This window comes from Ranitomeya imitator, chromosome 3 (assembly GCF_032444005.1).
Source record: "Ranitomeya imitator isolate aRanImi1 chromosome 3, aRanImi1.pri, whole genome shotgun sequence".
In the NCBI taxonomy this organism is placed as follows: Eukaryota; Metazoa; Chordata; class Amphibia; order Anura; family Dendrobatidae; genus Ranitomeya; species Ranitomeya imitator.
Window position 1 is genome coordinate 774535680 of NC_091284.1, and position 18333 is coordinate 774554012.

At 42.5% G+C, this 18333-nt stretch overlaps 1 protein-coding gene across 1 annotated transcript in view; it reads right to left on the reverse strand.

Annotated features, from left to right (window-relative positions):
- DDX10 (DEAD-box helicase 10) overlaps nucleotides 1-18333 on the reverse strand; it is a 240953-nt gene that overhangs the window by 73516 nt on the left and 149104 nt on the right. The window contains exon 16 of the mRNA XM_069759078.1: nucleotides 16529-16585. Within this exon, the coding sequence (XP_069615179.1) occupies nucleotides 16529-16585 (57 nt within the window). The remainder of the gene's footprint in view (nucleotides 1-16528; nucleotides 16586-18333) is intronic.

The following is an 18333-nucleotide window of genomic DNA, read 5'->3' on the forward strand; positions in this document are numbered from 1 at the left end:
ATTCACCGGTAAATGCTACATTTCCACCCTAGGCTTATACTCGAGTCAATAAGTTTTCCCAGTTTTTTGTGGCAAAATTAGGGGGGTCGGCTTATACTCGGGTCGGCTTATACTCGAGTATATACGGTAACTGTTTAACTCCATATCAGCATGGGTTTATGAGAAATCGCTCCTGTCAAACCAATCTAATAAGTTTTTATGAAGAGGTAAGCTATAGGCTGGACCACGGTGAGTCATTGGACGTGGTATATCTCGATTTTTCCAAAGCGTTTGATACCGTGCCGCACAAGAGGTTGGTACACAAAATGAGAATGCTTGGTCTGGGGGAAATTGTGTGTAAATGGGTTAGTAACTGGCTTAGTGATAGAAAGCAGAGTGTGGTTATAAATGGTATAGTCTCTAACTGGGTCGCTGTGACCAGTGGGGTACCGCAGGGGTCAGTATTGGGACCTGTTCTCTTCAACATATTCATTAATGATCTGGTAGAAGGTTTACACAGTAAAATATCGATATTTGCAGATGATACAAAACTATGTAAAGCAGTTAATACAAGAGAAGATAGTATTCTGCTACAGATGGATCTGGATAAGTTGGAAACTTGGGCTGAAAGGTGGCAGATGAGGTTTAACAATGATAAATGTAAGGTTATACACATGGGAAGAAGGAATCAATGTCACCATTACACACTGAATGGGAAACCACTGGGTAAATCTGACAGGGAGAAGGACTTGGGGATCCTAGTTAATGATAAACTTACCTGGAGCAGCCAGTGCCAGGCAGCAGCTGCCAAGGCAAACAGGATCATGGGGTGCATTAAAAGAGGTCTGGATACACATGATGAGAGCATTATACTGCCTCTGTACAAATCCCTAGTTAGACCGCACATGGAGTACTGTGTCCAGTTTTGGGCACCGGTGCTCAGGAAGGATATAATGGAACTAGAGAGAGTACAAAGGAGGGCAACAAAATTAATAAAGGGGATGGGAGAACTACAATACCCAGATAGATTAGCGAAATTAGGATTATTTAGTCTAGAAAAAAGACAACAGAGGCGATTTAATAACCATGTATAAGTATATAAGGGGACAATACAAATATCTCGCTGAGGATCTGTTTATACCAAGGAAGGTGACTGGCACAAGGGGGCATTCTTTGCGTCTGGAGGAGAGAAGGTTTTTCCACCAACATAGAAGAGGATTCTTTACTGTTAGGGCAGTGAGAATCTGGAATTGCTTGCCTGAGGAGGTGGTGATGGCGAACTCAGTCGAGGGGTTCAAGAGAGGCCTGGATGTCTTCCTGGAGCAGAACAATATTGTATCATACAATTAGGTTCTGTAGAAGGACGTAGATCTGGGGATTTATTATGATGGAATATAGGCTGAACTGGATGGACAAATGTCTTTTTTCGGCCTTACTAACTATGTTACTATGTTACATTCAGGAACCCTAAAGGGCCCTACCAGCTGTTCCCCCATGATTCCGGCCCAAAACATGATACCTCCATTCTGATGTTGCAGCTTTGTTGGGACATGGTGGCCATCCACTGACCATCCAATACTCCATCCATCTGGACCATCCAGGGTTGCTCGACATTCATCAGTAAACAAGACTGTTTGAAAATTAATCTTCAGGTATGTCTGGGCCCACTGCAACTGTTTCTGCTTGTGAACACTGTTTAGGGGTGGCCGAATAGTAGGTTTATGCACCACAGTAAGGCTTTGAAGGATCCTACATCTTGAGGTTCGAGGCACCAGCAGCTTCAAATAACTGTTTGCTGCTTTGTAATGGTATTTTGGCAGCTGCTCTCTTAATCCAATGAATTTGTCTAGCAGAAACCTTCCTCATTATGCCTTTATCTGCATGAACTCTATGCTCCATTTCAGTCACAAATCTCTTCACAGTATAATAATCACTCTTAAGTTAACGCGAAATATCTACTGTTTTCATACCTTGTCCAAGGCATTGCACTATTTAACGCTTTTCAGCAGCAGAGAGATCATTTTTATTTCCCATATTGCTTGAAACCTGTGGCCTGCTTAACAATGTGGAACATCATTTTTAAGTAGTTTTCCTTTCATTAGAATTACCTGGAAAACTAATTATCACATGTGTTTAAGATTGATTTCAGTGATCCATTGAGTCCTGAGACAATACCATCCACGAGTTTATTTGAAAAACAAAACAATTAAATCTTTATGACACTTAAATTCAATTTGGAACACAGTGTATTACGTCGCCTGTGTTATAAACTGCTCGGCTGCTATATACTGCGTGGGTTGTGTTATATACTCCGTGGGCTGTGCTATATACTACGTGCCCTGTGTTATATGTTACGTGGGCTGTGTTATATACTGCGTGGCTGCTATATACTGCGTGGGCTGTGTTATATAGTACGTGGGCTGTGTGATATACTCCGTGGGCTGTGCTATATACTACGTGCCCTGTGTTATATACTACATCGCCTGTGTTATATACTGCGTGGCTGCTATATACTGCGTGGGTTGTGTTATATAGTATGTGGGCTGTGTTATATACTGTTTGGGCTGTGTTATATACTGCGTGGCCACTGTTATATACTGCGTGGCCTGTATTAACGCATTGGGTATTCTACAATATGTATGTATGTATATAGCAGCCACATAGTATATAGCACAGGCCACGTAGTATTTGCTATATACTACGTGGCCTCTGCTATATACTATGTGGCTGCTATATATATACATACATACATATTCTAGAATACCCGATGCGTTAGAATCGGGCCACCAACTGGTATCGAATAAGTGCTAAGAAAAAGACAGCGAGTTGGATGTGATCTCTCAGTGTGCACAAACTTAAAGAGATGACAGTTGTATCTTCGGTATGACAGCCACAGGAACGGCGATGGTCAATAGCCACGCACGCTATGTGACAGCTGGAAGAGCCCCCGGGGAATTCAGCCGTCAGGTAGAAAATCAACTGTCACACCTAGAGATACGCTGGGAATCTTCCTCATGAATGGACCCTGGCGGAACAGTAATTGCCACCAGTAATTCTTTTGGATGAAGAGGAGACATTTTCCGCGGGGATTGTATTCAGTACAGCTACATTTACTGAAGCCGTCCACAACAGATGAGATGAAGCTAGCCACATGTTAGAAGGGCGCGTAAAGATTAAGGAGGAGAGCTGCTAAGAAAATAATATTATATATATATATATATATATATATATATATATATATATATATATATATATATATATATATATATATATATATATTAATATTTATTTATTTAGTCATTTACCTTTTTTTTTCTTGAGGTTCCTAGAGAAAAGAAAAAAAAAGGGTATGTGAACATGCTGCGTTTCTTTTCTCCCCACAATGATTTGGTGCGGAAACTATGCAGCATTTTAAAGTACCTGGTAAGTGAACATGTTGCTTACTTTTTCCTTGCAGATTTAACCCATAACAATGAATGGCAAAAAATACACTTTTACGGGTTTTTCCTGCCAACACATCCTGAACTTGTGCACATGGCCCGAAGCCTCATTCAGACGTCTGTTTCACATGGCAGGAACACGTACCCATAGTAAAGTGAATCTTGCCATATGGGAATATTCCGTACAAATTTCTAGTAACAAGAAACATTTGTATTTTTTTTTCCAAATAACTATGAAGACTAAAGCATTTTTCTTTTTCTTTGCTTTTGTAGGGATGACATGTTTTTGAGGACAATGGTTTCATCACAAACTCCCTCACACTCTGAACACAAGGACATGATGCCAGACGATGATGAGCTGCTTACATACCTCCCCCCTCTAAATTATATCTTCATTTCTTGGAAGGCGTTCCTTTGTCCCTAGATATCCTACAATGGGATATAGAGCCGTGATGACTTTTTGTTTCCTTGGGAACAATTTGGATTTTCAGTGTGGAGGTCAAATAAGGAGATACATCAGGCATGAATTGCTTACAAAGACACAGAGCAAGACAAAGTGATAATGTCTCCTTACACAGCAGGAGTGAGAATAATAGGAGCACATAAACAATTTTTTATTCAGCTTTAAATGGTCAGGTAATTAGCTGTCTCCTATCTGTGTAACTTGCTATTCCCTGCCTGTTGTCAGGTGTAATCCTTCGCAAGCAGCAGAGAATGATTGCAGGAAGTGGGTCTTTGTGTTTCTGCTCCTGCTCTCCTGTCTGCCAAACTCCATACAGGCATAACAGAAAGGCAGTCATTAAAGGGACTGCACGGCCTGACTGTACAAACCGCAGACATGCACTCGGTGCACCCTTACAGTGGTTATACATTTAAGTTAACCTTCCTTCCCTCCTACTTGTCATAAGAGCTGAAGACTGAGGGAAAAAGTATGGGGGGGGGATGGTGCACTGAACTGTTTATCACCCCAAGGGTACACAGAGAGCATGTACTTGGTGTGAACAGACATTTTGTGCTGACAGTCCCTTTAAAGGGAACCTGTCAGCATGAACATGCAGTCAATCTCTAGGCATCTTACAAGAGCAGGGTGAGCAGAGCAGATTGACATACAGCTTCTTGGAGAAAAGATGCAGTATAACTTGTGTTTTAACCATTTAAACCTCTTTCTGGATTTTTGGGTCCGATCAGTAATTATATAAGTGTGCATGCAGAGGCCGCCGTTAATCACTGAGAGGAACACCCACTGGACCAAAAATACCAGAAAGAGGAGAGGTTTAAATGAATAAAACACAAGTTATACCGAATCTTTATTCCCAAAATTAAACATCAGTCTGCTCAGTTCCCCCTGCTTTGTAACATGATGTCCTCATATTAGACTGCATTTTCCACGGTTCCAAATAACTTCAGACAGGTGGAACGCATACTAAGAAGTGAGGAAAAGGAGGTTCCCACACCTATTGTGCCGATAGAGGAACGGCCCTCTCAAAAAGATAAACTTACTGAGCACGAGACATATTTTAGATGGACGAGAGTTTATAATTTGGTAGTCCTCACGATTAATGTGAGGCATGGTCTATAAAAGAAAGTCCTTACGATACAGTCCAACACTGTGCGGAGAAAACACAACAACTGGTAAATGACAAACCGCTGTGCTGGGTCTGGATTATTTGATAACATTTTATAGCAATTGTGCTGAAAAGAAATCGGACTGACGAGGTGCAGGAACCAGGAGAACAGGATGCGTCATGAGATGACACAGCCACTTGACATATGCTAGGACGTTGGGCGACCCGACCTTTGCTAAATGTCCCTTAACTAATCGGCGGAAAGCTGTGAAAAGAACAATCTCCCGTGACGCGGTGTGCCCACTTCATCCATTAGGCACGCAGACTGCTCACGGGAGGACGGAGGAGCAGATATGGAGTCATTTAGGTCTTGACGTAATGTAAAAATTGATCACCGCTCCGAAGGCAGGAGAGGCGGAAAAATGAAAGATTATTATCCCGCGGAGTCCAATTTGCACTTTTTGAAAGTGGCATTTTATGGTTTCCTTAGTTACAATTGAAAAATTCTCAACATCTTTGTAGGTGGGCAACTCCGACCGGCGTCCACATCTGTTCTGTCGTCACCGGCGCGCGATTATCCAGTTACCATAGAGCCCGGGAGTGAACGGGAGCCATTGTTACAGCAGATTGCTTCTGGCAGGGAATGTGTTTTGATTGCACCGTGCATGCTATTTACGCCGCTACAAGGAAAGTATGGCTCACACCTGTGTCAGGAGGGGGCAAGCGCGAGGCACAGGAAAAACAACATGTTCTGCAGGGTGAAAATACTCAAAAATGAATTACAGAAGGTGAAATTAAAGGAAAGTGGCCACCATTACTCAGATAGCTGTTGGGCTTGGCTAAATACATAAAATCTGGGTGAGGAATAGGTAATGGTTACCGACCACCTCTAGAATCTAATCAGCGGAGGCGGGAAGTGGGGAGCAGGAGCTCTTGTTCAGAAGATGAGACAGCTCCTTTAAAGCGATTCGCTCCGTAGTTTTTTGCTATGAATGATGTAGGGGAAGAGAGTCTGATTCCAGCAATGTATCACTTACTGGACTGCTTGGTGCAGTTTTGATAAAATCACAGTTTCCTCAACTGGGAGTGTAGTAGTGCTATGACTGATGACCTAGGCATAACCCCGCCCACACCTCTGATTGGCAGCTACCAGCCAATCAGTGGTGGGGGTGGGCAGGATTACGCAGATTAGCTGGACTACCTGGCACGTCACACCTAGTCCTTTAATGATAATCCCCTGTCGATAAAACACTGATTGTAGTGAAACCATAGCAAGCTACTAGGCTGGTGAAAAATCTCTAGAATTAAGGTCTCTGCCTCCGCATCATGCTGCTCTGAGATTAAATAGCAAAAACTTGTTGACAAAAAAAATATCTAATGGGCACCAGTACAAATTGTTAAAGGTGCAATGCAACTAACAGAAGGAAACGTTTGGTCGTCTCCTCCATCATGGAGCAGGGCATCCTGTCACACTGGCATTTTTCGGGGACGAGGCGTAGAATTAGAGATGTACAAGCGTATAAAGTCTTGTTTAACTAAGACACTAAGTTGATTAAATTCTTCGGATAATCCTGAAAGACGTTTAGGGATGAGACGCATCACCGCGCTACTTGTCATTTCATCATCGACAAGAAAATAAATTGGACTCCGAGCCAGAAGATTCCGTTCAGTGACTCAAGGAAAACTCCGTCGCGTCTGCGAGAAGTTCATCAGCTGTTTATTTCACAGGGTGACACCCTGAAGACAAATTGGTTTTATCCTGGGGACATGGTGACACTATTAAACATCTTTTCACGACTCCGTGTCAGAACACCCGGCCTGCCCAGACGAACTTTATAAACCTTCTAGAAGCCAAGAGCTTAAAATCAATAGGATGAAACGTGCGCTTATCGGCCTCAAATGACTTAACACAGGGGCTAATTTTACTCAGTTTATTCCTACAGTAAAATATTTGTGGTCACTAAAGGGGCCTTAACGTTTAAAGGACAATGGTGTCCCAAGGAAGAACTCGAACTTTCTCAAGGTGTGAAGAAGAATAAGTCCTAGACGCCTCCTATGGAAGGTTTACAACTTGGGATTGCCTTTCAGTAGATGCATTAGACTAAAGCTGGATTTACAGTGCACGATGGCGGTAATTAAACAACCAATTACATACAAGCCGATAGCAGTCGCCTATTGCCTGTATAGGACAGGACAGCCACACTTCTATGTGCACAGGATGATCGTTAATACCAGTTCTGTGTGCATCGCACATCACCTCCTTGTCAGCAAAGGCCCCGTTTATGCGGAACGATGTGCTGCCAAAAATGATAATTTTTAAGCTTGCTTAATTATTTTACTTGATGACGGAGAATTTTACTTGAGTCTGTTGATTTGAAACCTGTTTAGACAAGCCGAAAAACAAGTGCTCCTAAGAACATTTATTCACAATTACCCTGTCTAAATGATCCCTAAGAAACGGACATACCCCAACCCTAAATTACCAAGCCTGATGCCAAAGGTCATGAATAGTGATGAGCGAGTGTACTCGTTGCTCGGGTGGTCTCCGAGTATTTGTAACTGCTCAGAGATTTAGTTTTCATCGCGGCAGCTGAATGATTTACAGCTACTAGACAGCTTGATTACATGTGGGGATTCCCTAGCAACCAGGCAACCCCCCACATATACTCAGCCTAGCTAGGAGCTGTAAATCATTCAGCTGCCGCGATGAAAACTAAATCTACGAGCAGTCATAAATACTCGGAGGACACCCTGTATGCTAAATATTGCCAAGTTAAACCTGTCAGTCTTAAAGGTCGACCTCAACATACGCTGACGACACCGGGAATGGTCACAAAAGTTGTGCTGTTGCGCCACTAGGATTGAAAAGTGTGCATATGAATCGTTCACGAGGTGGAACTGAAGTGGCTGCTATCTTTTCTTTGGTGTCATTCACAGATGAAGGTCCTCCACAAAGGGGACATGAAGAAATTGGGCTGCCGAGATTCCTGTGGCTTAAACGGAATCTAACTGAGGTTTTTTGGCCACTTCTAGGAGATGGGCAAAACTACAACGCCAGTCCATAATTTAATTTCATACCGCTAAGTCCATAAATAAAGCTATGGTGGAGCTGCTTAATGGCATAATGTGCTGCCTTCTCATTGGCAATCCCCAGAAAAGGCAAACAACGGATGATGACGTCAAGCTGCGGCATTAGCCCGGGACCGTGGTCCTCCCGCGGGCGGCAGGCACAGTCCTAACGTCTGTGTGATCATTTCTGTAGTCCATAGTAAGGCGGCACAACATCCGTTTATCTAGGAAATCCTTCATTTACAGGTGAATGAATTAATAACCGAGAACACTAATCACTAGAGAAGTCCATTACAATGAATCATGCTCACTGTATATATAACCCAGTGTCTCAGTCTTGTGACATCACCGCTGTGCTCTGCTTTACGGCCGGCGCTGACAGTCAGTGCAGGGAAGCTGACGGCGGGGGACGTGACAGACATCGGAATGTGAGTATGTACTGTTTTTTTTTGTTTTGTTTTTTTTAACTTTTATAATGGTAACCAGGGTAAATATCGGGTTACTAAGCGCGGCCCTGCGCTTAGTAACCCGATATTTACCCTGGTTACAAGTGAACACATCGCTGGATCAGCGTCACACACGCCGATCCAGCGATGACAGCGGGTGATCAGCGACCCAAAAAAGGTCCTGATCATTCCCCAACGACCAACGATCTCCCAGCAGAGCCTGATCGTTGGTCGCTGTTACACATAACGAGATCGTTAGCGGGATCGTTGTTACGTCACAAAAAGCGTGACGTTGCAACGATATCGTTATGTGTGAAGGTACCTTTACTCTTCTTACGTCGCCAATATATTAAGCCAGAAACGCAATACAGTACAGCGACGCGCTACCAGGACACCGGCTGCAATTCACATCACATTCATAAGCAGCTACTGAACGACTATGGCAATATGGTTTTATTGGGTGTTTCGTTCTTTAAATGGATGAACAATGCATCGGGCGATCGTTCGACATCTCCGCGACTCTCCCATACACCGGAGAACTCGTACGACCGAGCGCTCCTGTGTTCTCTGTGAGAAAGCCGCTGACTGACACCATTAGCTGGTGGCTTATCTCCTGGAGAACAAAGATCGGCAGCCCAAAGTCAGACCTGCACCATTTAAAACTCCACCGAACAGCCGGCGATCCCATACATATTAGACCATTCGTTATTAGGTCAAACCTCTTGATATTGGCGAGTTCAGCCGACATTGCTATAATCGGAGCCTCGTTCTATCTCTCAGACTTACATTGAAAAGTGACGTCTCACTGCCCAGCAAACGCCAACTAGTCACACCCAGCGGAGGAACGAAGCAGCACCGAAAACGACAGACTAAGCACTTCACTACAGGCAGGGTCCAAACATTAGTGTGACCACTCAGGGGGTTAAATAAAGCCCCTCTCTGGTGTGTGTTTGTTTTTTCACAGTTTCTCTATATCAATAGTTTTTTTTTTCAATAGGTTTCTAATAAAACCCATGCCTTTCAATAGTTAAAATGTAAAGTAAGTAAGTTATCCCGTATCTGCTGAACTTCATCTCGGGGGTCCCACCACTGGAGCCAATAGCGATTTTGAAAGAGGGGCACCACACAATGAAAGGAGCCCCCTAACCTCTGCTCCATTAATGGTACTACCCTAAATCAGAGAACAGACCTTGGGTATTTTTTCCAGCAATTCTCTAGATAAAGAATGGAGCATGTCAAACATGCGTACCTCTGCTTCCATTCATAGTAACATAGTAACATAGTTAGTAAGGCCGAAAAAAGACATTTGTCCATCCAGTTCAGCCTATATTCCATCATAATAAATACCCAGATCTACGTCCTTCTACAGAACCTAATAATTGTATGATACAATATTGTTCTGCTCCAGGAAGACATCCAGGCCTCTCTTGAACCCCTCGACTGAGTTCGCCATCACCACCTCCTCAGGCAAGCAATTCCAGATTCTCACTGCCCTAACAGTAAAGAATCCTCTTCTATGTTGGTGGAAAAACCTTCTCTCCTCCAGACGCAAAGAATGCCCCCTTGTGCCCGTCACCTTCCTTGGTATAAACAGATCCTCAGCGAGATATTTGTATTGTCCCCTTATATACTTATACATGGTTATTAGATCGCCCCTCAGTCGTCTTTTTTCTAGACTAAATAATCCTAATTTCGCTAATCTATCTGGGTATTGTAGTTCTCCCATCCCCTTTATTAATTTTGTTGCCCTCCTTTGTACTCTCTCTAGTTCCATTATATCCTTCCTGAGCACCGGTGCCCAAAACTGGACACAGTACTCCATGTGCGGTCTAACTAGGGATTTGTACAGAGGCAGTATAATGCTCTCATCATGTGTATCCAGACCTCTTTTAATGCACCCCATGATCCTGTTTGCCTTGGCAGCTGCTGCCTGGCACTGGCTGCTCCATGTAAGTTTATCATTAACTAGGATCCCCAAGTCCTTCTCCCTGTCAGATTTACCCAGTGGTTTCCCGTTCAGTGTGTAATGGTGATATTGATTCCCTCTTCCCATGTGTATAACCTTACATTTATCATTGTTAAACCTCATCTGCCACCTTTCAGCCCAAGTTTCCAACTTATCCAGATCCATCTGTAGCAGAATACTATCTTCTCTTGTATTAACTGCTTTACATAGTTTTGTATCATCTGCAAATATCGATATTTTACTGTGTAAACCTTCTACCAGATCATTAATGAATATGTTGAAGAGAACAGGTCCCAATACTGACCCCTGCGGTACCCCACTGGTCACAGCGACCCAGTTAGAGACTATACCATTTATAACCACCCTCTGCTTTCTATCACTAAGCCAGTTACTAACCCATTTACACACATTTTCCCCCAGACCAAGCATTCTTATTTTGTGTACCAACCTCTTGTGCGGCACGGTATCAAACGCTTTGGAAAAATCGAGATATACCACGTCCAATGACTCACCGTGGTCCAGTCTATAGCTTACCTCTTCATAAAAACTGATTAGATCAGAAACCCTTCAAATATTTTACCAACAATAGAGGTTAGACTTACTGGCCTATAATTTCCAGGTTCACTTTTAGAGCCCTTTTTGAATATTGGCACCACATTTGCTATGCGCCAATCCTGCGGAACAGACCCTGTCTCTATAGAGTCCCTAAAAATAAGAAATAATGGTTTATCTATTACATTACTTAGTTCTCTTAGTACTCGTGGGTGTATGCCATCCGGACCCGGAGATTTATCTATTTTAATCTTATTTAGCCGGTTTCGCACTTCTTCTTGGGTTAGATTGGTGACCCTTAATATAGGGTTTTCATTGTTTCTTGGGATTTCACCTAGCATTTCATTTTCCACCGTGAATACCGTGGAGAAGAAGGTGTTTAATATGTTAGCTTTTTCCTCGTCATCTACAACCATTCTTTCCTCACTATTTTTTAAGGGGCCTACATTTTCAGTTTTTATTCTTTTACTATTGATATAGTTGAAGAACAGTTTGGGATTAGTTTTACTCTCCTTAGCAATGTGCTTCTGTTTCCTTTTTGGCAGCTTTAATTAGTTTTTTAGATAAAGTATTTTTCTCCCTATAGTTTTTTAGAGCTTCAATGGTGCCATCCTGCTTTAGTAGTGCAAATGCTTTCTTTTTACTGTTAATTGCCTGTCTTACTTCTTTGTTTAGCCACATTGGGTTTTTCCTATTTCTAGTCCTTTTATTCCCACAAGGTATAAACCGCTTACACTGCCTATTTAGGATGTTCTTAAACATTTCCCATTTATTATCTGTATTCTCATTTCTGAGGATATTGTCCCAGTCTACCAGATTAAGGGCATCTCTAAGCTGTTCAAACTTTGCCTTCCTAAAGTTCAATGTTTTTGTGACTCCCTGACAAGTCCCCCTAGTGAAAGACAGGTGAAACTGTACAATATTGTGGTCGCTATTTCCTAAATGCCCAACCACCTGCAGATTTGTTATTCTGTCAGGTCTATTAGATAGTATTAGGTCTAAAAGTGCTGCTCCTCTGGTTGGATTCTGCACCAATTGTGAAAGATAATTTTTCTTGGTTATTAGCAGAAACCTGTTGCCTTTATGGGTTTCACAGGTTTCTGTTTCCCAGTTAATATCCGGGTAGTTAAAGTCCCCCATAACCAGGACCTCATTATGGGTTGCAGCTTCATCTATCTGCTTTAGAAGTAGACTTTCCATGCTTTCTGTTATATTTGGGGGTTTGTAACAGACCCCAATGAGAATTTTGTTACCATTTTTCCCTCCATGAATTTCAACCCATATGGACTCGACATCCTCATTCCCTTCGCTAATATCCTCCCTTAAAGTGGACTTTAGACAAGACTTTACATAGAGACAAACCCCTCCTCCTCTCCGATTTTTACGATCCTTTCTAAACAGACTGTAACCCTGTAAGTTAACTGCCCAGTCATAGCTTTCATCTAACCATGTCTCGGTTATTCCCACTATGTCAAAGTTACCTGTAGATATTTCTGCTTCTAGTTCTTCCATCTTGTTTGGAAGACAAGGCTCTGAAAAGCCACGCTCCTGGGGTCAATAGCCTCGTTCTTGGGACAGTTGAGGGTCTCAACAGTCAAGTCCTAGCAATCAGTAAGTTACCGTAAAGTTTAGTGGTCACTTTAAAAAACACCGAAAAAAACCCACTCCTTACACTTTCTAATAACTGAAAAGCAAAAACCAAAATGACCTAGACTTACTGGTGGAAAATGCTCTTCTACATGTGAGGGTACAATCTACAGACCACCACGTAGAAACATCTACAGTCTATGAATCGATGATTCAGTCTTGCTCTCGGAATTTGACTTGTCAACATTCGTTCTTCGGGTTTTGAGAAAGTGGCACAAGGGCTTCGTCAAAACGGATCCAAGCGCCATATTCTTCTATGATTTTATTTTTTTGCCTGACTGATAAGATTCTAGCCTATTTCTCAGCTTCTAAAGTGGCCAAAAACATTGAACTGTTGACAACAAGAGGATAATTTCTACCAAAAAAAAACTTGTTCAATGGGTGAAATTTAAGAACAATTTTGGTCAACTGATGGTAAACAGTCCTCATCTGCAAGATAGATAGCTATATTTTTTTCATTGAAGTTTTTGTTTTGATCATACATGGCCAATATGGACTACAATGTGTATGGCCACTTCCGAGTAACGATCACCCACCAAGCGATCACTGGTTGTTCAGTCGTCGCCCTACTTCAATCCAATGTTGATGGCTACCGAGAACGCTACAATGGACCCCAGATAATCACCAATTATATGTCTGATCGGGTTTACTCAGGAATGAAGCTGACATTTCCCTCTTGGATATAATAGGCATGCGTCCATCTTCACCAGAAATTGGTAGAAGTCAGAAAATGATGTGCATCCTTGCACTGCCGATGCCGCCGAGCTCCAGAAAGCTCCACATTTACCCCCTTTGTTAGAAGACAAAGTGCTTCTTAACAGTTAGTAATACAAGACTTTCTATCTCTCATGACGGAATAATTATTTCTCACTTCAACGGCTGTATAGATAATTATCCGCATTGTTCCCAGTGTGATGGGCAGTGAGGAGCAGCGCACAATGAATGCTGGCAAAGTACAGAAAAAAGATCAGTGACATAACGAGCGAGCATGGACGTCAGGAAGGCGGGGAACATAAAACCTAAAAAACAATGATAACCCGCAGAATGTGACGAGCAAATTAGGTCATCCGTTTTGGCTAAGACGCCTTGATTCCTTTAAAGGGGTTGTATGGAATTAGGAAAACAGCTGCTAAGTTTACATGACAGCGCCACACATGTCAACAGGTTGTTTCTAGTATTACGCTTCACCTTCAGCCATTGCTATGGACCGGAGTTGCAATAACAGACGACACTCAAACGTGTGGAGCCGCTTCTGGAGGAAAGCAGTCCATTTCTCCAACCCTTAATATTTTGTGCACATATCAAATCTGCGCCCCACCAGCTCTTATGGAAGTGGGTGACTCCTCGTAGGTACGGTACTTCTGTAAGCCTTCAATTTCATACAGAAGAAAAAAAATGGCAGCATCTTCCATCATGTACAAAGGAATCTTCCCCCCACCTAACATTGCTACAAGAGATAATAGCACCATGCATTCGGCACCTTAACATGGAACCTGTCAGTGGGATCAATCCCCCTAAGCCGTCTATATGGGCATGTAGGTCATAGGAAGCTCAATAAAATATGACCATCATATTTGCGATCAGATGGCTTATTTTTGAGAAATTCACATTTTTCTTCATATGTAAATGAGCTGTTAAGATCTATGGGCAGGACATAGATCTCCCCGAGAATCTACCTCCAGAGATTATTGTAAATGTTAGGGCGTTACCAGTGGGAGACAAGTAGAGCAGACTGTCAGTCATTGCACTGAATACATGAGATCTGAACTGCATTATTGTTAAATACAACGTACTTACAAAGCTGGCTAATTCAGGTGGGCCCATCAACCATGCCAAGGTAGTACCCTTGATGGGTACCTAACCTAATACTTTTAATTAGCGCTGGTTCCTTCCTACTTGCCCATTTAAATGTAGGATTATAGCCTGTGAGAGGCATGTTTGATAAGTATTAGGTTAGGTTCCCATCAAAGTAAAGGTCACCTTGCAATGGTTGATGGGCACACATGAATTTGCCAATTTATGCGCTAAGAAGCTTCATTTTTGTAGGTACATTTTATTTAGCAATAATGCAGTTCAGATCTCATGTATTCAGTGTTTGCATATATCTTTGCCCTTACAGAGTGCTGCGGTGTTTTTTTCTATGCTATGCCGTTTTTGCAGATTGCACCTGTTCACACTATATGGAAATTCTGGTTAGTTTTTGTTTGTTTGTTTTTAATCAGCCATTACATGTCTCACACTGGTAACTCTTCCTTTCATTTACAATATGCGCTGGTGGCAAATTCTCAGGGAGATCTATGTCCGGCCCATAGATCTTAACACCCAATTTACATATTAAGAAAATGCAGAATGCTCTTGAAATACGACATCGTATCGCAGATATCAAGGTATCATTTTATTCAACTTCCTATGAGCTGAAATTTGTGAGCTTTTTAGACTCACACTTGCTATCGATTCAGAAAGTGTTTTCATCAGGCTCCTTATCATCAGAGTCAGGATTACAGAGACAGGTAACATCTCTATACACAGCTGATAACACAGGATCCTCCAATCACAATATACAAAGTCACAGCTGACCCTGCTCCCTCCCTTATCACTAAAAGGCAAAAAATAAAACAAATCTGAGGTCACATATGGCTTTATGACAGTAACCGGCTATAGACCAGTATTGACAATCATTTGTGTGTATCCAGTTTTATCAGGTCGTGTCAGGCAGATATGTAACCAATGTCCAGCAGCCATAAATTGCAATTTACGTCTACTGCGAAACAAGCAGTAATGCCTCCCACCACAGTAATTACCCAACGACATTCCTGCCTTGTTGTCTATGAACTATTCATGTGAACTTTTAACACAAATATATTATGTATATATAAGGATGGAAGAATAGAAGGAACAAAGAAGAGGAAGACCAGAAACACAACGTCTTAATACAATCAAAATAACTGGGGAGAAGACCCTAGTGGACCTATCTAGCCTTGCACAAGATTGATCTTCCTATAGATCGTTCTTCCTATAGATCGTTCATCTATTAAATCGCCATGGAAGGAGGAGGAAAACGAAGGAGAAGGCAGTAATGAGAAGTAAGGCAGGAAAAAGAAGAAAGTGAGGCGAAGGAGGAAGTAAGAAGAAAGAAGGAAGTAAGGCAAAGAAGGAGGAAAAGGAAGGAGAAGGCAGTAAGGAGCAGGGAGTAAGGAAGGAAAAAGAAGAAAGTAAGGCGAAGAAGAAGGAAGGAGAAGTAAGGCGAAGAAGAAAGAAAGAGAAGACGTAAGGCGAAGAAGATGGAAGTAAGGCAAAGAAGACTGAAGTAAGGCGAAGGAAGTAAGGCGAAGAAAGCAAGACGAAGGAAGCAAGGCGAAGGAAGTACGGCGCAGGAAGCAAGGCGAAGGAAGCAAGGCGAAGGAAGCAAGGCGAAGGAAGCAAGGCGAAGGAAGCAAGGCGAAGGAAGCAAGGAGAAGGAAGTACGGCGCAGGAAGCAAGGCGAAGGAAGCAAGGCGAAGGAAGCAAGGCGAAGGAAGCAAGGCGAAGGAAGCAAGGCGAAGGAAGCAAGGCGAAGGAAGCAAGGCGCAGGAAGCAAGGCGAAGGAAGCAAGGCGAAGGAAGCAAGGCGAAGGAAGCAAGGCGAAGGAAGCAAGGAGAAGGAAGCAAGCAGAAGGAAGCAAGGAGAAGGAAGCAAGGAGAAGGAAAGAAAAAAAGAGGAGGAAAAGGAGAGGAGAAAAATATAAAGGGGAAAAAAACTTTTTACTACATAGTTTGGGCCATTGTGATATGTTGGAAAGATATCCTGTATGATATTCTGTAACATTTTCTTCCATCCGCTTAAAAAAAATTCAATGTGAAGTCTTGTAAACATGGATAGCCTTACCTCTTCTGGTTTCATGTGGGCCTCTCTCTTTGCTGCCTTTTCCTTTAGTCGTCTTTCCTGTAAAATACAGATACGTAAGTACTAGGCAACATCACATAATATATTGCAGAACAGCAGCATTCTACAAAGTGTACGTTATAAAGACAATGCAGCGCTATTCATACATATCCCGTCCCCTATAAACCAACCCTCCATGCGCAGGACTATGTGTGCACTGGCTGTCCCAGGCGGCTCTCAGACTACAGGCAAGGGTATTAGATGTCAGGAGTTAGCATTTAACTTCCTGTCTAATACATGGTTAACATTTTTCTAGCAAAAGAAGAAAAATGAAAACTTAGAAAATCACAAGCCGAGGAATGTGACACGAGGAACTCCATGCTCCGCTCTTAGACAAAATGAACTTTGTGCCTTTAAATTACAAGTAAATGGAAAAATATCACAATTTATACTCCGCTCTTGTTCGAGAAGGATCGCAAAAGACATTAACACAGTGAGACTATTAAATTATAATAAACTCTGACGTCTGTGCGCCTCGTTCACAACAGCAGCAGCAGAACACAATTAGAAGTTAATGGAAGGCTCATTGTTCATGATTGTTTGAGGTAGAAAGGAGAGAAGAATAAAAAAAACAACCTCAGTGCCGATGATCATTAAAACACGGGGAAATAGTTATGGTCATGTTTGATTAGGAATTTTTTATATTTTTTTTTTACATCTTAGTGGGGTCGGATCACTTTCCCGATGTGAAGCTTCAAAGTCTTTGCTCCCCTTTAACTGTGATAAGTTATTAAGTACTGTACAAGATATTTGAGCTACCAAACTCAAATACCAGGCTAGGTCCCGCAGGTCACGTGCCATCCTATGTACAAAATAATAAACAGGGAGCAAAAAAAACGAAACAACAAATGCCTAAACATCCTCCTCCTCCTCCGTGCGCTCGAGGAGGCCGTAGTCCTTACACTTCACAATGCTTTAACATCACAAGGAGAAGACTGAAGAGTTCAGCAAAGTGGATGCCAGTGTAAAAAAAGTGCGGCGAGTGGCCCCATCACCTTCGGCTGTTTTCCAGCCATCTGCGCCTGGGATGATAAGGAAGAATCGCTTGGCGCGGCTGCAACAAAAGGCAATTTAAATTCAGCCGCGGTATGCAAGGAGAAATATAATGAGATATCCCGTAATTTATTTCTTCAATTTGCAGTAACTATGAGAGACAAAACTGTCTTTACATTTTTTGGAGCACTGTCTGAACTTCACAAATGCAAATCTATCCCTTGGCACTGCTGTGTTCCTGTGCTAGCGAGGATGGGGGAAATCCATGACTTGTGGCCACTTATCACACACATAAACACTCCTAGAAAACACATGCCTTAGGGGCTTCATTGATATGAAAAACGGGCCGTCCGATAAACCTTTTTAGATAAATGAAATATTACACCTTGGAGTGACCGTTCTGATTCAGTAGCTTCTTCCTTTTGCTGAGCCTATTGCTGCTGTGATACATTAACAGTCTGAAAGTGTTTGTTCTGAAGTCTACACTATAACAAGACCTTTGAGCAGGCACATGGCTTAGGTAAGGCTACATTCAGATTAGCGTTGCGCGCCGCTGCGTCGGCGACGCAACGCACGACGCACGAAAAAACGCGTGCAAACCGCTGCGTTTTGCGACGCGTGCGTCGTTTTTTGACGAAAATCGGACGCAAGAAAAATGCAACTTGTTGCATTTTCTTGCATCCGACGCTAGCGTCAAAAACGACGCACGTGTCGGAAAACGCAACAAGAAAAACGCATGCGTCCCCCATGTTAAA